The following is an 18133-nucleotide window of genomic DNA, read 5'->3' on the forward strand; positions in this document are numbered from 1 at the left end:
GTATTAGAAGCAAATAGAAAGGCAGGGATCACTATTGTCCAGCAGACCACATGGTCAGCCATCTTAATCAAATACTCTTTTTTCTGAAGCACCTACTACCATGCTGGCACACAGATGCCAGTGGCAAATTTCATAGTGTCACACCTGATCCCAAGCTACAGGAAGCATTCTGTGTTTTCTAGCATCTCACCATGAACTTTTATTATCATACAGCAGTGTTATGCAGCAGGGGTAGCAGGTTGGCAAAGGAACCTATCAACCCTGTGAACCTAGGTACTAGAGTCATAGAGTAATACGGCACAGGTACAGGCCCTTTGACCTAATGAATCTATACCTAGCTATACCTACTTTACCACATTTGGCATGTATCCATCTGAGCTCTGCCAACCATGTACTTATCTAAGTGCTTCTTAATATGTTACCATCGTACCTGCCACTACTTTTGGCAGATCGTTCCATATATTGAACACCTTCTGTATGTAAAATTTCTCCCTTAAGTTCCTTTTATATCTTTCCCCTTAACCTAAACCTATGCCCCCTAGTTTTGGATTCTCTACCCTGAGGAAAAGACTGTTATCCACCTTATCTATGTCTCTCATAATTTTAAATATTTCCATAATGTCATTCTCCTTCATTTAAAGCAGATTGTGCAATCATTAATATTGCAGGGAAAGGTCCAACAAGAACTTTACTTTTTTTCCTGGAGGAAAAGATGTTCAAACTATACAACACTTCAAAGTCCAGTTTTAAATATTATCAATTTAAAACTGGAATTTGAAGTGTTGTATAGTTCCACAAATATGAGGTTCTTTGAACTATATATCGAATTATTAACATATAATCATGAACCTTGAATGAACATTTTCAGTTTGTGAAAGAATCATATATCCTGGCAGTCCGTCATGGCATGTTAAGAAACTATACTGCACCAGATTTGGCGAAGTTAAAAAGAAGATTTTACAATCCCTACTGCAGTGGTCCCCAACCACCGGGCTGCGGACCAGTACTGGGCTGCAAAGCATGAGCTACCGGGCCACGAGGAAACAATATGATTTGGCAATATGAAACGATACAAGTCAGCTGCACCTTTCCTCATTCCCTGTCATGCCCACTGTTGAACTTGAATGCACAAGAGGTCATTACCCACGCGAGGTCATCAGTCACCTAAACGCAGTGATACCCTAGTGCCAGGGATCACTGGTAGGCCTTGGGTAATCAGCCGCCTCGCATGTCAGGCAAGAATGCCGTTGCTACTGGCCTGGAGCGAGGACAGATGGGTGCCGCCTCTAAACCTGTTTAGCACACCAAACGTTTATGGGGAACTCGGTGCAAAAATATTCGCAGACGACCTAATTCGCGATCAGGGTTTCGTAAGTAGCAGAGCAGCTACCTCGCTGCGATCTACTGAAAATTATCCCTCGAGCCAAACTTTTGTTGTCCAATAGATCCTACCTACCTTGGTCGGTCACTCTCTCCCGACTGCGACTGCCGCAGCCCTAGTACGGGGACCTCCGGCCCTTACCTTGTCCTCTCACTGGTGTGTTGCAATGATTTTATATGTTCATACAAGGAAAATATGCGCTGTGTGTTTAATATCCAAACGTTACTTAAAATGTTATGATGCTATTGACTTATAAGTGAGTTATAATTGACTTATCGCTATATTCATGCGAGGAAAATATGCACTTTGTTTAATATTAAATTTGTTAGATAAAACCTTTTAGAAACAAAATTGAGTGTATTAGCCATTTATAAGTGACTTATAGTTGATTTATCACCTATATTCCAGTCGTGATGAACACCCACACCCCTCCCCCACCCCCTTCGGCCGGTCCGCAAGAATATTGTCAATATTAAACCGGTCCACGGTGCAAAAAAGGTTGGTGATCCCTGCCCTACTGCATTGACACCAGTTTCAGTACGCTGGAAATCTGATGCAATTAACTAAAACAAATGCTAATATATTAAAGAATTATTCAGCCAGAAATAGACATAATGAAATTAATGCTTATTAAATAATGTAGCATTAGAAGGATGAAAAAAATTGATCTTACACAGCTTGCACAAACAATTTATCCAAATTAAATTAAATAAGGTTGTATCTTACCATATTCTGTGTTGAGACCCCAAAGCTTTACTTTATTAGCTTCATATTGAGCCTTTTTCTTTAGTCGACAAGCCCTGCAAATAAAAATATACAAATCAGGAAATGCTTACTTTGGAACAATTATTATTACTAAATTAGTTATGCTAACTATAAACTTACTGAAATGAAAAAAAATCTACTAACTAGCAATTCATTTAATATTTTCCTTTTCCATTAATGTTTTGTTACTCAACAAGAATCAAAATGATTTATAAAAGTACAAAAAATCTTGTTTCAATGCCAGGGTTGAAATATTGGAATAAATGTGTGTCAGAATCTCTCACTTCCCCAATGTTTAATTTGTTCTATAACTCTTAACAGTGAAATATATCATATAGGAGAGGAAACCAAATCATTGCTCCAAAGTATTTAAGATTGCTTGCTCTCATTAAAAAGGGAACTGTGATTTCTCTTTTCACACAAAACCCAGTATAAACCTTGAGCACAGGAAAAAAGTCTATGCACTTGACAAATCCTTTTTAAAAGATAAGTCAATGACATTACAATATATAAACTTTATTCTTCAAAAAAAAAAGATAAATCTGCACTACTGTGCATTCAGAGATGCTCTTCTGCACACCACTGTTGTAACACGTAGTTATTTGAGCTAGTTGCCTTTCTGTCAGCTTGAACCAATCTGACCATTCTCCTCTGATCGCTCTCATTATCACACAGTTCTGCCCACAGATCCACCACTCACTGAATGTTTTTCTGTTTATCATACAATTCTTTGTAAACTCTATATGTGAAAATCCCAGGAGATCAGCAGTTTCTGCGATACTGAAACCACCCATCAGACATCAACAATCATTCCACAGTTAAGATCATATTTCAGACTAAATATCCATTCTGATGTTTGGTCTGAACAACTAAACCTCTTGACCACGTCTGCACGCTTTTTTGCAGTGAGTGGCTGCCACATAATTGGCTGACTAGATACTTGCATTAACGAGATGTACAGGTGCATTTATTAAGGGAGGGAGGAAAGAGAGAGAGGAGAGAGAGAGGGGAGAGAGAGGGGAGAGAGAGGGGAGAGAGAGGGGAGAGAGAGGGGAGAGAGAGGGGAGAGAGAGGGGAGAGAGAGGGGAGAGAGAGGGGAGAGAGAGGGGAGAGAGAGGGGAGAGAGAGGGGAGAGAGAGGGGAGAGAGAGGGGAGAGAGAGGGGAGAGAGAGGGGAGAGAGAGGGGAGAGAGAGGGGAGAGAGAGGGGAGAGAGAGGGGAGAGAGAGGGGAGAGAGAGGGGAGAGAGAGGGGAGAGAGAGGGGAGAGGGAGGGGAGAGGGAGGGGAGAGGGAGGGGAGAGAGAGGGGAGAGAGAGGGGAGAGAGAGGGGAGAGAGAGGGGAGAGAGAGGGGAGAGAGAGGGGAGAGAGAGGGGAGAGAGAGGGGGGAGAGAGGGGGGAGAGAGGGGGGAGAGAGGGGGGAGAGAGGGGGGAGAGAGGGGGGAGAGAGGGGGGAGAGAGGGGGGAGAGAGGGGGGAGAGAGGGGGGAGAGAGGGGGGAGAGAGGGGGGAGAGAGGGGGGAGAGAGGGGGGAGAGAGGGGGGAGAGAGGGGGGAGAGAGGGGGGAGAGAGGGGGGAGAGAGGGGGGAGAGAGGGGGGAGAGAGGGGGGAGAGAGGGGGGAGAGAGGGGGGAGAGAGGGGGGAGAGAGGGGGGAGAGAGGGGGGAGAGAGGGGGGAGAGAGGGGGGAGAGAGGGGGGAGAGAGGGGGGAGAGAGGGGGGAGAGAGGGGGGAGAGAGGGGGGAGAGAGAGGGGAGAGAGAGGGGAGAGAGAGGGGAGAGAGAGGGGAGAGAGAGGGGAGAGAGAGGGGAGAGAGAGGGGAGAGAGAGGGGAGAGAGAGGGGAGAGAGAGGGGAGAGAGAGGGGAGAGAGAGGGGAGAGAGAGGGGAGAGAGAGGGGAGAGAGAGGGGAGAGAGAGGGGAGAGAGAGGGGAGAGAGAGGGGAGAGAGAGGGGAGAGAGAGGGGAGAGAGAGGGGAGAGAGAGGGGAGAGAGAGGGGAGAGAGAGGGGAGAGAGAGGGGAGAGAGAGGGGAGAGAGAGGGGAGAGAGAGGGGAGAGAGAGGGGAGAGAGAGGGGAGAGAGAGGGGAGAGAGAGGGGAGAGAGAGGGGAGAGAGAGGGGAGAGAGGGGAGAGAGGGGAGAGAGAGGGGAGAGAGAGGGGAGAGAGAGGGGAGAGAGAGGGGAGAGAGAGGGGAGAGAGAGGGGGGAGAGAGGGGGGAGAGAGAGGGGAGAGAGAGGGGAGAGAGAGGGGAGAGAGAGGGGAGAGAGAGGGGAGAGAGAGGGGAGAGAGAGGGGAGAGAGAGGAGAGAGAGAGGAGAGAGAGAGGAGAGAGAGAGGAGAGAGAGTGTGTGTTAATCTGCAGAAATGTGCGAGAGTCTTTGGTGACATAAGAAGCCCCCCTAAGCTCCTAATGAAGTATAGACACTGTTGTACCTTCTTTGTAGTTGCAAATTGCATCAATATGTCAGGCCCCAGATAGATCTTCAGAGATGTTGACAGCCAGGAAGGAAGGGTGAGAGAGAGCGAGAGAGCGAGCGAGAGAGAAAATTTATTTTTGAACTACTTATTTGTAAAACGATTTTGCAAGTTAAGTCAATGATAGCAGTGGCATGTGGCCAGGATCAGAGCTAAATTATTTTCTTTTTGCCGCATTTGGAGGAAATGCTGATTTTTAAGATTTCGCTTATGTTTAATATTAATATATTTAGAAAGTGTAATCAAAGTATGATTTTTCTATGGTTTTAGCCTGTACAGATTTTCAGAAGGAATTTGATAAGATTTTACACAAGAGATTCAGAGAAAAAAATGTAATTACAGCTAAATTAATGGTGTTTTTGTAGATTAGTTAGGAGATACAGGACTTAGTTTGAAAAATGGGTATGTGACAGAATTTGAAAAGTGACCAGCTGTGTCCAATTAGTAACTGCATTAGGATCTCAGTTGTTCACTATATTTAATGATAATAAAGCATTAACTAACTGCATTGCCAAATTTAACAATTTCTGGACAAAAGAAGATGTAACCAAGCATTTTTTCTGGGGTTTACCTATCCATGCAATCATATCATTTAAAAGTAATCAGATCAAAAAAGAAAATAGAGTCTCACATGAACCTATAGCTTGGAATGTAACAGCATTTTGGAAAGGTGAACTGCCTTTGTAAAGAGTACTAACTCCCTCACAATGTTTTTATTGCTTCAAAAGGCTGTGAAGATCATCGGGTCAGCATTTTATAAACATATTCACAAAAGAAATGCGCCACTCAGCCTACCTGTTCAAATTCTGATAATTTAATCCTCTAACCTTTTTTCCAACTTTTTTTTTGTGTGCCATACTCTGCCAGAGCCTGGGCGACCACTTTTTTCAAAGTGGTTGTCTTCGACAAAAGATGGTGTGAGTAGTCCCCCATGTCTTTCTCACAGCAGTTTTTTTTTAACGAGGCCGAGTTGTGAGCTTGACACTCAACCCAGCATGGATGGAAAGTGTATCTAGGAGCAGCCCAACTGAATTTGAACTCAGGAACCTTCGCTCCAAAGTCCAGCGCTGATGTCGCTGCGCCACCAGCCGGCTACTTCCAACATAAACTTACCTAAATTCCCCTTTAATAATCTCTGAATTCATGAGATTCACATTTGATCATTCTCAATAGGAAGATACTATTTTGTTCTGCATTTTTAATGCAATTTCTTTTTGTATTAAGTAACTTGTATCAATATATTATTGATAAGATTTTTAATGACAAAACTAATTTACCTACTCCATTCACTCAGAATTTTAAAGAACTCTCTTAAATCGTTCTTTAACCCTGGTGTTATATGGGTCCCATCGTTCATTTACTGGAAGGTTTAACTTCACTTCACATTCCCATTGAACTTCCCATTATTTTCTAAAAAAAATATTTAATCTCTTTGATTTAAGAAACAAAGAAATGCCATTCTTCATATTACACTAAATTCAATGTCATTTATATGCTCAGTCTTGAAGTTCAATATGGCCTTCTTTTTGCAGCCCTTACCACTGTGACGCTTTCTCCTAATTTAGAATGTTCAACAAATTAAAAAATGCTTTTGAATCCAAGATCTAAATAATTAATGTAAATTTTGATCAAGAGCTGATTCTTATTAGATTCCCACCTCCCATTTCCTACACTTCTGCAATTTACTTTCTGCTTACTATCTTTCAGCCAGCTACATACATTATTTTTATTGACACTTCTATACACATCATTCTACCTTATTCTTTGGTCTATTATGCTACACTTTATAAATCTACATAGAAATGTCTTAGCTGCTGATATTATCTGTAAACAAAAGAGATTCTGCAGATGCTCAAAATCTTGAGCAACACATCCAAAATATTACAGGCAGTATCTATGGGGGGGGGGGAATAAACAGTTGACATTTCCGGCTGAGACCCTTCATCAGTACTGGAATGGCACAGAGCAGAAGCCGAAAAAGGTGGTGCGGGAAAGGGAGGGAGTCCAAACTAGTACTCTTTCCACTCTTCTCCCCCCCCCCCACCCCACGTACTTTTTTATTCTGGCTTCTACACCTTCCTTTCCAGTCCTGATTCCTGATGAAGAGTCTTGGCATAAAACATTGACTCTTGGCTATTTCATGTTACTTTTTAAATAATCCAACTGAAACTGGTCAAACAATGGTTGTTTAATACTAAGTACTGGTTTGTACTAGATTTCCTCTTCTATGGCAGAGTTCTATTTCTACCACACTATCAGTGTGAAGATATGTTCTCTTATTTTCCGGACCTATCCTATATTCCTGCTAACAAATGGCTCCAAAGTTATCCACCACATTACTTTTTATATGTGCGTAATAATATAAGTCTCTTACCTAAATTCTTAAGATTCTTAAGAGTATGTAGATATACTTCTAGCAGCCCTAGAAATTTGTACATAGATTGCACTCAATATTTCTCTCTATTTAATTTCATGTGCAATTTCTAATCTCATTTTATGGTTTCAAGTCCACAAGGTCAATGTCTCGGGTAAATAATGAAGCCAGATAACTACTGAATACTGTTGTTACTGCCTGTGACCACTCCATTATGACCATATTTCTGTTCCAACATTCATTTTTTGAAATGCAAGATAAATATTTCATTATTTCTATTTAAGTTTTTAAATAATTTAACTTCTTTGTTCCTCTTTTAGTTTCATTGCTTTGAAAGGAATTGATACAATTTGATTAAAAAAATTATTTTCTGCTATTCAAGGCAGCCAAAAGAGAAGTTAAAAATATTGTGGTGGAAGTTATGTTCTTGTACTATGATAATTAACAATTAGGTTCAAGATTCTCCTTCTAGAAAAGGACAAAAAGGCAAGGTAGATAAATGAAATTAAGACATACGTCACACATAATTGTAGGGCAAGTGGACTTAAGGTGCTGACTAACCTATATTTTTCTCCTATATTCTCTCTACAGGAAGTGGAAAATCTGATTGATATTCAAACTTTGCCAGTATCTAGCATGATTGCACAAAGAAATAGATAAGGAGTTTCCCTTTCTCACTTCTTCAATAACTAGGATGACACAAACAAAACACCGGAGAACCCCACAGAAGAGCCAATGTGTTGAGGGTAAAGAACTGGAAAGAAAGTGGTCAAGAAGAAGACCGTTGCTTCAGTTTAAAATGCAATTTACATTCAATTTTAAACACTACCAAAACCAGATTAGACTGCAAGCAATATCATGTCTGATTTATTAAGGAGAGCTACAATTTTGAAGTGTAGAGTGAACATTTGTCTCCTCATTGGTCTCTTAATAAAGCAGCTTCCAGACCATTTGTCCTGCTAATCAAAACCAGTTACAATTTAATAAAAAAGTTTATTATAATAAATGTATTTAATACAAGTCAGATATTTCATGCAAAAACATAATGAAATGTAGTTTAAGAAATATTGTCTTCAAAACTAAATTTCCTTGGAATAAAGATCATTACTCACCTTTAGAATAAGGTAGTCATCATTTTCTGAAAAGGTACACTCCACATCCCAAGGGTAGGTAGCCTATTCAACTGGGGGAAAAAAAATAATAAAAAAAATTACAGGGCTGTGCCTCCGCTACTACTGCGTGAAGTTCACCAACACTCCTGGCAGAGAATAGAGTTAGGAACAAAGTCCTTTTGACAGAAGCTTTAATCTACTATAGCCATTGGCTCAATAGGGGCTAGGTTGCATCAGGTTATATAGCACAAAGATTCCGTGTTTGGATCAAGCAAATGATTGGGGTCCTGATGTTGGTATAAAACTCAAGGAACGGCTTTCCAAAGGATGACTTTCCACTTGGTAATGAAAGATAGAGAAATCTATGCAGATAGTTCCAAGGAGTTGTGCTGAAGTCTTGCATACAGCAGTTCCAGGATATAAATGAACATCAGGCTTTATCGTGACAGAAAAAAAAAACTAAGAATCAAAAATAATACATAACAGCCCACTCAGACTGCAAATGCTAAAACAAGTTTGCAAAAATTGCCACTGACAAATTTAAGTCCCTTGGAGGTCATCAAAAATAGATTTTGGTTCACTTACTAATGGCAAAGAAAAAAAATAAAGTTGACATAATAGTCATTTCACCTTAAGCCTAGATAATCAAGTACTTGAGAGAGAAAACAGTGAGCCAAGGCTGACTCTGAAACGCTGAAATCATCCAATGGTACTCTTGGGCATCTTCACCAAAGATTTGTGGTAGGGACATTCAATGGATGATGTTAAGAAGAAATCATATAAGGTTTTCCTCGCTCAGTTGGTTGCCACCTATAGGATAGCATGAAAGAATAAATTTGAATATGCCTGTAAGATCATTTTGAAATATTTTTAAATTTCCAACCCCGGATTGGTCTCAACTATTCTTTCCAGATGGTTCAAGTGTTAACAGCATCAGTACCATTACCATTATTAATGCTGTACAACCCTAGATATTCCATCAGTGCTGTCAGTAGTCACCAACCACATTGTCATAAAATCCTTGTTAGACCTAGCTACATGCATCTTTAAATTACATGCTTGAATGACATGTAGCTTGCACAAGTTGTTTCATGTCAAAATACCCTGCTGTGTCCTGCACTCTATCCAAACACAGAACCAACCCCTTCTATTTCTACTTTATTTCAAGATGTTGTATTAGCACTTTTTGTTAAATCCCTATATAAAGCCCTTGTAAGGTAATGGGAAGATCTAAATGTTCTACATGATTGGGTGGCCCCAGACACGTCAGATTACAGTTTGTATAATAAACAGGTTAGGAACAGGTTTTAGAATATACTTTTTCCTGTAAAAAGAAATCTACTTTAATATGCAGCCAGAAGATTCAGTCCCAGGCAAAAGAGAACCCAGGGTGCGAAAAGTTTCAAAAGCAGTCTGGTGCAATGCCTGTTATTTAATGAAGAATGGAGGAGGAAGACAAAAGGAACAAACTTCAGAATTTATCTTTCCAGGATGAAGGAAATCAATACTACACCAAGTTATTGGCAGGAGAAGGGCCTCTTTCCCATCCATTTTGTTCTCTCAAGAAAACTCAAATATAGTGCTTGCTCTGGTAAGAAGCAAGCTGAAAATATAACGATGATCCAAAGGTTTATAAATACCATAAGTGCTTCTTAATCAAAACCAAAAGTGCTTTCTGTAGTAATCTACAATTGGACTTTCTGAAAGAGTTCATCTCTGCAGCAAACTGCTGCACACTTCTTGAATAATGGATAGCATAATAATAATCACAAGCTTTTTTTTTGTAGGAACTATTTCCAGTTATCAGCAACGAGTTTGAACATTTGCTATTATGAAAATTGAGGAAAAAATATAATAAAATTTTACTATAAAATGACATGTTGTCATACAAAATATCTTCATGTTGATGACTATTTTTATGATCATTATTATAAAAGGATAAAACAAGCCAATGAGTTTCCAGCTGCTGTTGTAATCACTCTTCCCCATTCCGAGTTGGATTGAATCAACACAAGAAACAAGAGTCAGGTTTTTGGCATCATGTCATGAGAAGTACTGCAGGAGACTATGGTTTCATTCTTCTACATGAAGGTGCAGATATCCTTGAGTAAAGACATCTTAGCAGTTCGATAAAAACAAACCTTTGGAACATTTGTTTCACAGTCATCTATCTGCAGATTTGTCTTCGGATTTAAAGGCTTCGAAAATTCTTAGTATTTCCAGAGCTCTTATGTGTTAGTATAAGTCAGCACATAAGTAAATAAACTCCAAGTCAATGAAAAATTACGCTTTCGACCTCAGGCTTTCTAGTAAGGACGAAGATCAGAAGTAGCCACATAATGGCAAATTCTCATAGATCAATGGACTTTATCACAAGGAGAGGATAAACCATAAAAAAGGTACATCAAGTTTTATTTTTCCTGTATTCCATCCTATTAATTCAGGCCTTTTCCTCGCTCAATGAAGAAAGATAGCCTGATGAGTAATGCAAAACAATTAAATGACCTAGGAGCAGCCTTCTCTCTCAAAACATTTTCTAATATTATATTCCTGCTTTTCTTCTCAGAAGATGAGGGAGAATATCTGGACTGTAATAAATATGAATGATTGAGCTCCTTTGGTAGATGCCTGCCTTTTGAATGAATGATGATACTGTGATTCAATATATCTTACTACCCAAGCACGAGTTTGCAGTGTGATCAAGAGGAAAGCAATGGATACAGCATATATTGTAGGTTTGTTGACAATGGAAAGCAACTTCCTTCAGCTGATACAAATTTTAAATTCAGCTAAACAAAATGCAGACATTGAACATTCTTTCAAAGGTAAGAAAATTGAGCATCGGGACAGTAAAAACAAGGTGTTGATAGAGAAGACTTCTTCTGTGATGCAACAATAATAAAACAAGAGTCAATGGCAGGAGAGGGGAAAAAAAACAAAAGATGGATACCTGGAGGTGCCCTTATAGAGTGCAATTATTACACAGCTATATTAAATTATTAAGGGACACATGTCCCAATAAATTTCCCAGTTGGATAGGCCACCTAGGTATACGTATGTGGAGTGGAATCAATTAAGATAATACAAAACAATGGAGTTTCATCTTTCCATTAAGTTTGAAAACCCACTTATTAATATATAATCATTTTCCCAAAATGTTAAACCTTCAGATAAGAAGGTAGATTCATTTAGCATTAGGCAGAGTAAAAATGTGTCAATGCTGTACTTAAAACCACAGCATTTCATCTCTTTTGCATAAAAATAAAGTATGTAATGGGTGAATATGAATCAATTAGAGGTCTACTCACCCATTAATTCAATAAAATTAAATTGAGGGAACAAGAATGTACAAGAAGCTTTTATTAGATCAAAATCCCTCAAGAAATAAAATGTTGAAATAATTTTATTTCCGATTATAAAAGGCTGTTTACACGCCAGACTGACAATGTTGGTAAGAATTCTTCTTCATTACCTGGATGCCAGTTTATTCTTCTCTTTTCTGGATCTTGGTCTGGCAGTTAATGGTAGTTCACTTACAGGTGTCAGATCACTAATCACCTTGTTTAATTTTCTAAGCTCATTTCCAATCTGTAGCAATTTTCTTGGATTTGGAGTCAAATCTTCAACATCAGTTCTGCGAGATTTCTTCACTAAATATTTTCCTATATTGACAAAAACACAAATTGTTAGCTCATCCAGTTGACAAAAATGCTATGAAATTAATTGACTATAAATACCACATGAGTAATTTAAGACACGACAACTGAAGTGTAGCATGCTTCAGAGAAACATAAATTCGCATTCCAAAGTTTTAAATGAATTGAATTTACCTTCTGCTGTAAATATTTCTGCCTAATGATAGAGACTGGCAACCATGATTAATTAACAATACATCACAATATATTATGCGGGCCAATTTTTTCTTTCTTCCACGAATTCCTTTGTTCTTTCACTAACTAAAGTTTAAATGAAATGTATTAGACAATAGACAATAGGTGCAGAAGTAGACCATTCGGCCCCTCGAGTCTGCACCGCCATTCTGAGATCATGGCTGATCATTCACTATCAATACCCAGTCCCTGCCTTGTCCCCATATCCCTTGATTCCCCTCTCCATCAGATATCTATCTAGCTCCTTCTTGAAAGCTATTATAAATTACGATTTTATGATTTAAAAAGGAAATACAGTTGATGCTAGAAATCTAAACTACTGGATGCTACTCCTATAAATACACATTCATTTATTTAATTTTCTTCACATCCTGAGAAGTATAATGTGTAGTATGAATCCAATGAGTTTAAAGCAAGCATAAAGTAAAATAGCAGTTCAGCTTGTCAAAGCAACCAGGATTTTTGACTCTCTATAATCCTGATCCCAGCTTCATCTACACATCTGGACCTCACTCCAGATCTCTTGCACACATTCTGGTCTAATGAGTTAGCCCAATTCTGAATCATTGGGATTTCAAGAGTAATCAGATCCCAGATGAAATGAATTGTACTGTAGGTGGGTTCAGTCAGTATACATATAGAATATCAAGTGGGAAAGAATAAAGAAAAATCTTAAAATTACATTTTGATAGACAGAATATTAAATTTTAAAAATGCTGCATACTAATGCTACAAGAGTATGAGGCCCAAAGGTTTGATGTGCAGGCACAGTTAATAATTAGGAAAACTAATGAATTGCTGGGTTTATTGCTAGAGCAACGAAGCTGGGAAATTTTCCTACAATCTTATAAGCCAATGGTGAACCCACCCCTAAAGTACTGTGTATAGGTTTGCTTTTCACATTTAAGGAAGGAGTCTGTGCAAGAAAACTTCATTAGGTTCAAGTACTACTGAAATTGAAAGAGTTTGGTGTTCAGAAGAGAAGTGATCTTATTGAGTCATCTAAGGTTCTGATAAGGAATGACAGGATGAATGCTGAAAGGATCTACAGTGAGGATATCTAGAACTATAGTGGTTTCCATTAAGACGAAGATGTGGATTACTTCTTCTCCAATAAGATCATGTAACATTAGAATTCCCCACCTCAGTAAGCTGCAGAGGTATAGATATATTCAAGGCAGATACTGACAAGACAATTGAAATACAACAGGGTCAAGCTGAATGGGGAAAAGGGAGGAAGGAAGTGAAAGAAAGCAAGAAAGCTGTGTTGAGGCCAAGACTAGTCACAATTTTACTGGATGGCAGAGCAAGCTTGAGAAGCTGGCTGGGAGAAGGGAGAAGATTGTAAAGAGAAGCAAGGAGCAGTAAAGAAGGTTGGAAAGTGAGGCCAAAAGCAGTGGTAGTAGGAGTCGGGGGGGGGGGGGGGGGGGGGAGTTGGGAGTGGTGCTGGCCAGGAGGTGGGGATGGCAGGGGGATAGGTCAGAGGGCAGTGTTAGGATTTCGTGAAGAGGATTCAAAATACATTAAATGATCTGAACTTAAATTCTACAGGTCTCAATCCAGGATTTGAGCTTGTGTTGCTGGATATCTCGCCACAGTCTCCGGCTATCTGCCCTGTAATTTGAAACCTCTGATTGATCAGTTCCATTCCACTAATGGTTGAAGGAACTTCTTCTAATAAATATAACCTGTTGCAAAACTTTTAACCCTTCAGCTTACCATGTTGTAAACCATTTTTCTGATACATATTACTGGGCAATGTATCTCTATCCCATTCGGAAGGCTTTAACATTCGATCTTGTTTAGGTGGTGGTATCTGTTGTTCACTGTACTCCCAGAAGTATCTTCTTTTGCTCCTTTTTCTGGAAATGCCAGTTAATGTGTCTTTCACATCATCAGCCATATCATTTTCATATCCTGCAGCCAAGAATAAATCTTCACAGTACTGAAGACATTTTGAAACTATTACAATAAAATATTAAATTAATATATTAGGCTCAATAAACTGACACAGGGAAGAGCTTAGTGTGAAATTACTATTTTTGTAGGAAGAAAAAGGATCAGAAATATCATCTAAATAGACCATAAGACTATAAGCCACAGGTGCAGAATTATGTTATTGGGCCCCATCGAATCTGCTCTGCCATTCCATCATGGCGAATTTATTATCATCCTCAACCCCATTCTCCTGCCTTCCCCACTATAACTTTTGATACCTTTATTAATCAAGAACCTGTCAACCTCCACTTCACATGACTTGGCTTCCACAGCTGTCTTTGGCAATCAAGTCCACAGATTCACCACCCTCTGGCTAAAGAAATTCTTCATCTCTGTTCTAAAGGGACATCCTTATGTTTTGAGGCTGTGTTCTCCACCCTAGACTTCCCTATTATAAGAAATGTCCTCTCTATGTCAACTCTATTTAAGCCTTTCAACATTCGATAGGTTAGAATGACATCCCCACTTATTCCTCTAAACTCCAACGAGTACAGGCCCAAAGCCATCAAACGATCCTTGTATGTTAACCCTTTCATTCCTGGGATGTTAATGACAGTGGAGAAAAGATAGGATTGTAAGAAAGTAATTCAATAAACAATTTTTATAAACATGCGTGTTTTATGTTGCAGAAAGAGGGAACTATAATATGGTAATACCTGTGATAAGGCACAAACTGAAGTTATCAAACTAACAGTTACCTGTCTCTTTGCTGGCTTAAACACTGTACACAATTTCAGACTTAGTTAATATAACTTCTCGATACTTATACTAGTACTGCATTTCTTTTATTTTATCTTTTGGTTGTGCTCTATATATTATTCCCATCACCTTCAAATCATTCTGAGCTTAGATGTACACTCTTCTCTATGTTTTGTTTCGCATTCAAACTTGGAATTACTTAAACATCACTTCCTTCCTGCAATTAATTTTATTGAAAAAATAAGCTCCTCAAAAAGGTGCTATGACAAATTCTGAAGGAAAGAATATAAGCTGAGAACAGCCTGAACCTAAACATGCACACTTACAAGGACAAATAAACTTGAGTATATCTGTGTGCGCATGTGTAAGCATCTATATGGTTCAACCACCAAGTGTTGCATATTCCACATACCATTGTTATTGACAATTTAAATGTTAGCCTTTCTAGTTTGGAAACAATCTAGTACCTGGTTCAGAGAAGGTATCACTGACGTCATCATCCTTGTCTTCCTCCTCTTCATCATCTTCATCTTCCTCATTATCACTATACTCATGTTCACTACCAAATCCTTCATCGTGGTCTTCGTCGTCGTCTTCATCCTCATCGTCGTCTTCTGCCTCCTGTTCAATACAAGGAGACTGTTCATTCACACCATCAGAAACAAACAAAGAATAATTATGCTCTTCCTTTTTCTGGGTGTGATCAGAAACAGGTTGTGACAATATTTCAACTGTTTCAGTTGGAGTAAGCAGGTCATTGTTTTCTTTGAATATAGTGGGCATTTTATTAGAGTGTAAACTTTCTGCATTCTTCTTTTCCACTTTTTTGGGTATTGCTCCAATATCACTACAACAGGAATTGTCTGGTACGTTGCTGTGCGTAACTTGCGTCGCACCCAAGGTTGATTTACCAATTGAAATTGGATTAATCCAGACTTTAGCTTTCTTAACAAAGTCTTTGTTATCCACATGAACTGAACCTGTTTTGTTGTTAAGTGTCTGTAGTTTGTTGCTGTTGTCCACGGATGCACTTGAAGAAATAGATCTGGCTATTTTTTGAGTTGTTTCAGGCAAGCAGGCATCTATACAGGGACTTCTAGCAGATGACACTGGAGGCGTTGCCCTACTTGCAAGTTTTTTACCAGCCAGAGAAGAGGCTAATGAATTCTGATTTAAACTTTTTAGTAAATCAGGATGATACAACGAATCTAAAACAGGTTGCGAATCTTCACAATTTAGCTGGGCCAACGTAGGAGTTCTGCTGATGACTTCTTCATTTTGATAAGGACTGGAAAAATCATCTAACCCAAGAAAATCCACTTCCTTGGTTCCCCAAATATCACAGCTAGTTAATTTCGTATATTTTGTTAAATCTTCCCAGCATGCGTCCCATTGTTCCCAGTTTGAAGTATAGGAAGGATCTGAATCTAGTAGCTCATTTAGAGGATCTAAAATGTCCAAATCTTTACACTCTTCCAAAGTAACGGAATCATCTCTGGAGCTGTGAGTGCAAGTCATTTCTCTATCCTGGAAGAAATGAAAACATTCTATTAAAATCATTATTAAAGACCAAGTAACACAAAAATGGAATTTTATCACATGCTGGTTTCATTGTCAATTATATAAGGAATCTCTAATCAAAATTATACTCCATAAAGAACAAATCAACCATGTTCTGAAATAAAAATAGAAAATGCTGGAAATAATCAACAGCTCACACAGCATGTTTAAAGAGAAACAGAGTTGGTATTTCAGGTTGCTGTCTCCTTATCTACCTGAAACATTAACCCTTAACTTCACACAACACTAATGCTGCTTGCCCAAGTAAATACTTCTCTATTTTCTTTTGACATTTTCAGTATCTGCAGTTTTTGTTTTCAAAACCCATTATTTTGTCAAAGAGATTGGAGTCCAGGCCACAGCTATTCACAATCTATAACAATGGTTTGGGAGAAATAACCAAATGTTGTATTTCCAAGTTTGTTGATAATACAAAATTAGATGTGATTGCGAGTCATGCAGAGAATGTAAAGAGTTTCTGATGGGATATAGACAAGTTAGTTAGGAAAACAAGATAGATGGAATATTAAGAGGAAAAATCCATTTTGCAGCACGGAACAAATATCTGTTCAATAGTTGATCAGTGTTAACAGCTTGGGAAATGTTGCTGTTCAAACAAATCCTGTACATAAATCACTAAAAGGTATTAAGGTGATTGATAAGTTTGTGGCCTAGGGTAGAAGGAGTCGATTTTAGAAAACCTAGACATTTATTCTTCAACATAGTCCCCTCCTACATTTACACACTTAGTCTAGTGGCCGTGGAGCATACAGATACTTCTTTGAAGAAGTCGGTGTCTTGGACCTCCAGAAGTGGTCCACAGCAGGGGTGTTTGAAAAGTTTGTGGCCACAGCTCTCATTACATGTATGAGCAGTTCAACTCTGAGTGATTATGCAGAAAGTTTGAAGTTAATAACTCATCTCCTTCTACCTTAGGCCATGAACTTATTAATCACCCTGTAGCGGTGTGCTACACGCAGCGCTAAAATTACGACACGGAGTCGGTAACTGCAGTCGAAGGAAAAAACTTTATTCGAAAACTTCAGCCTCACTTTTAAGCCTCCCTCAACCTGCCCCCCATGGCGCAGAGGCTCCAAAGCTCTGTGCTCGCAAACCCCCGTAGGCTATCTAATTGTGAGTCGGTTCGGATGCGTCAGAAAATGGGTCGCCACATAACCCCCCCCCAGAACCGGCGATACACCTCCCCAATGTCCACAGTCTGGGCCAGAACCTGCTTGGGAGGTCGGCCTCTGCACCGAGGCGCCGGAAACTCGGCCGGTTGCGCCAGGTCCACATGGGCCGGTTTGAGGTGGTCCACCGTGAAAACCTCCTCTTTCCCCCCAACGTCCAGCACAAACGTGGACCCGTTGTTCCGGAGCACCATAAACAGCCCCTCGTATGGCCGCTGCAGCGGCAGCCGATGCCCGCCCCTTCGTACAAACACAAACTTACAGTTCTGTAGGTCTTTGGGTACGCAGGTCGGGTGCCGCCCGTGCTGTGAAGTGGGTATGGGGGCCAGGTCACCGAGCTTCTCGCGTAGTCTGCCCAGGACTGCTGCGGGTTCTTCCTCTTGCCCCCTTGGGGCTGGTAGGAACTCCCCGGGGACAACCAGGGGCGCGCACTAACAAACCTTCTTCCTGGGATATTAGAATCCCCTCCAGTTCAGGTGCAAAATGTCTCTTTTGTACAGGGCCCACCTTCCCTGGAAAAGAGCCCAATGATCCAAAATATCCACAACAACAACAAAAGCATGCACCAAACGCCTGCTGGATAAACTCCAGGGAAACATCAAATCGGCACGAATAGAGGTTAAACCCAATAAGTCTCGCAGTATCTCAACTGTCAAAGGCTAGCTCACCGACATAAGGTTTTGTATCAACGCTGAGCC

At 39.8% G+C, this 18133-nt stretch overlaps 1 protein-coding gene across 3 annotated transcripts in view; it reads right to left on the minus strand.

The window, feature by feature from the left end:
- The window catches only part of crebrf (creb3 regulatory factor), a 61952-nt gene that overhangs the window by 11653 nt on the left and 32166 nt on the right, over positions 1–18133 (minus strand). For 2 of the 3 annotated variants that reach the window (XM_059990165.1, XM_059990166.1), the window contains exons 4-7: positions 15153–16212; positions 13708–13905; positions 11571–11760; positions 2108–2181 (exon numbers count right to left, since the gene is read on the minus strand). In XM_059990165.1, coding sequence (XP_059846148.1) covers positions 2108–2181; positions 11571–11760; positions 13708–13905; positions 15153–16212 — 1522 coding nt within the window. Of the gene's footprint in view, positions 1–2107; positions 2182–8098; positions 8170–11570; positions 11761–13707; positions 13906–15152; positions 16213–18133 lie in introns of all 3 variants that reach the window. The other variant, XR_009515856.1, reaches the window with a different exon arrangement.

Source organism: Hypanus sabinus, chromosome 15 (genome assembly GCF_030144855.1).
Source record: "Hypanus sabinus isolate sHypSab1 chromosome 15, sHypSab1.hap1, whole genome shotgun sequence".
Lineage (NCBI taxonomy): Eukaryota > Metazoa > Chordata > Chondrichthyes > Myliobatiformes > Dasyatidae > Hypanus > Hypanus sabinus.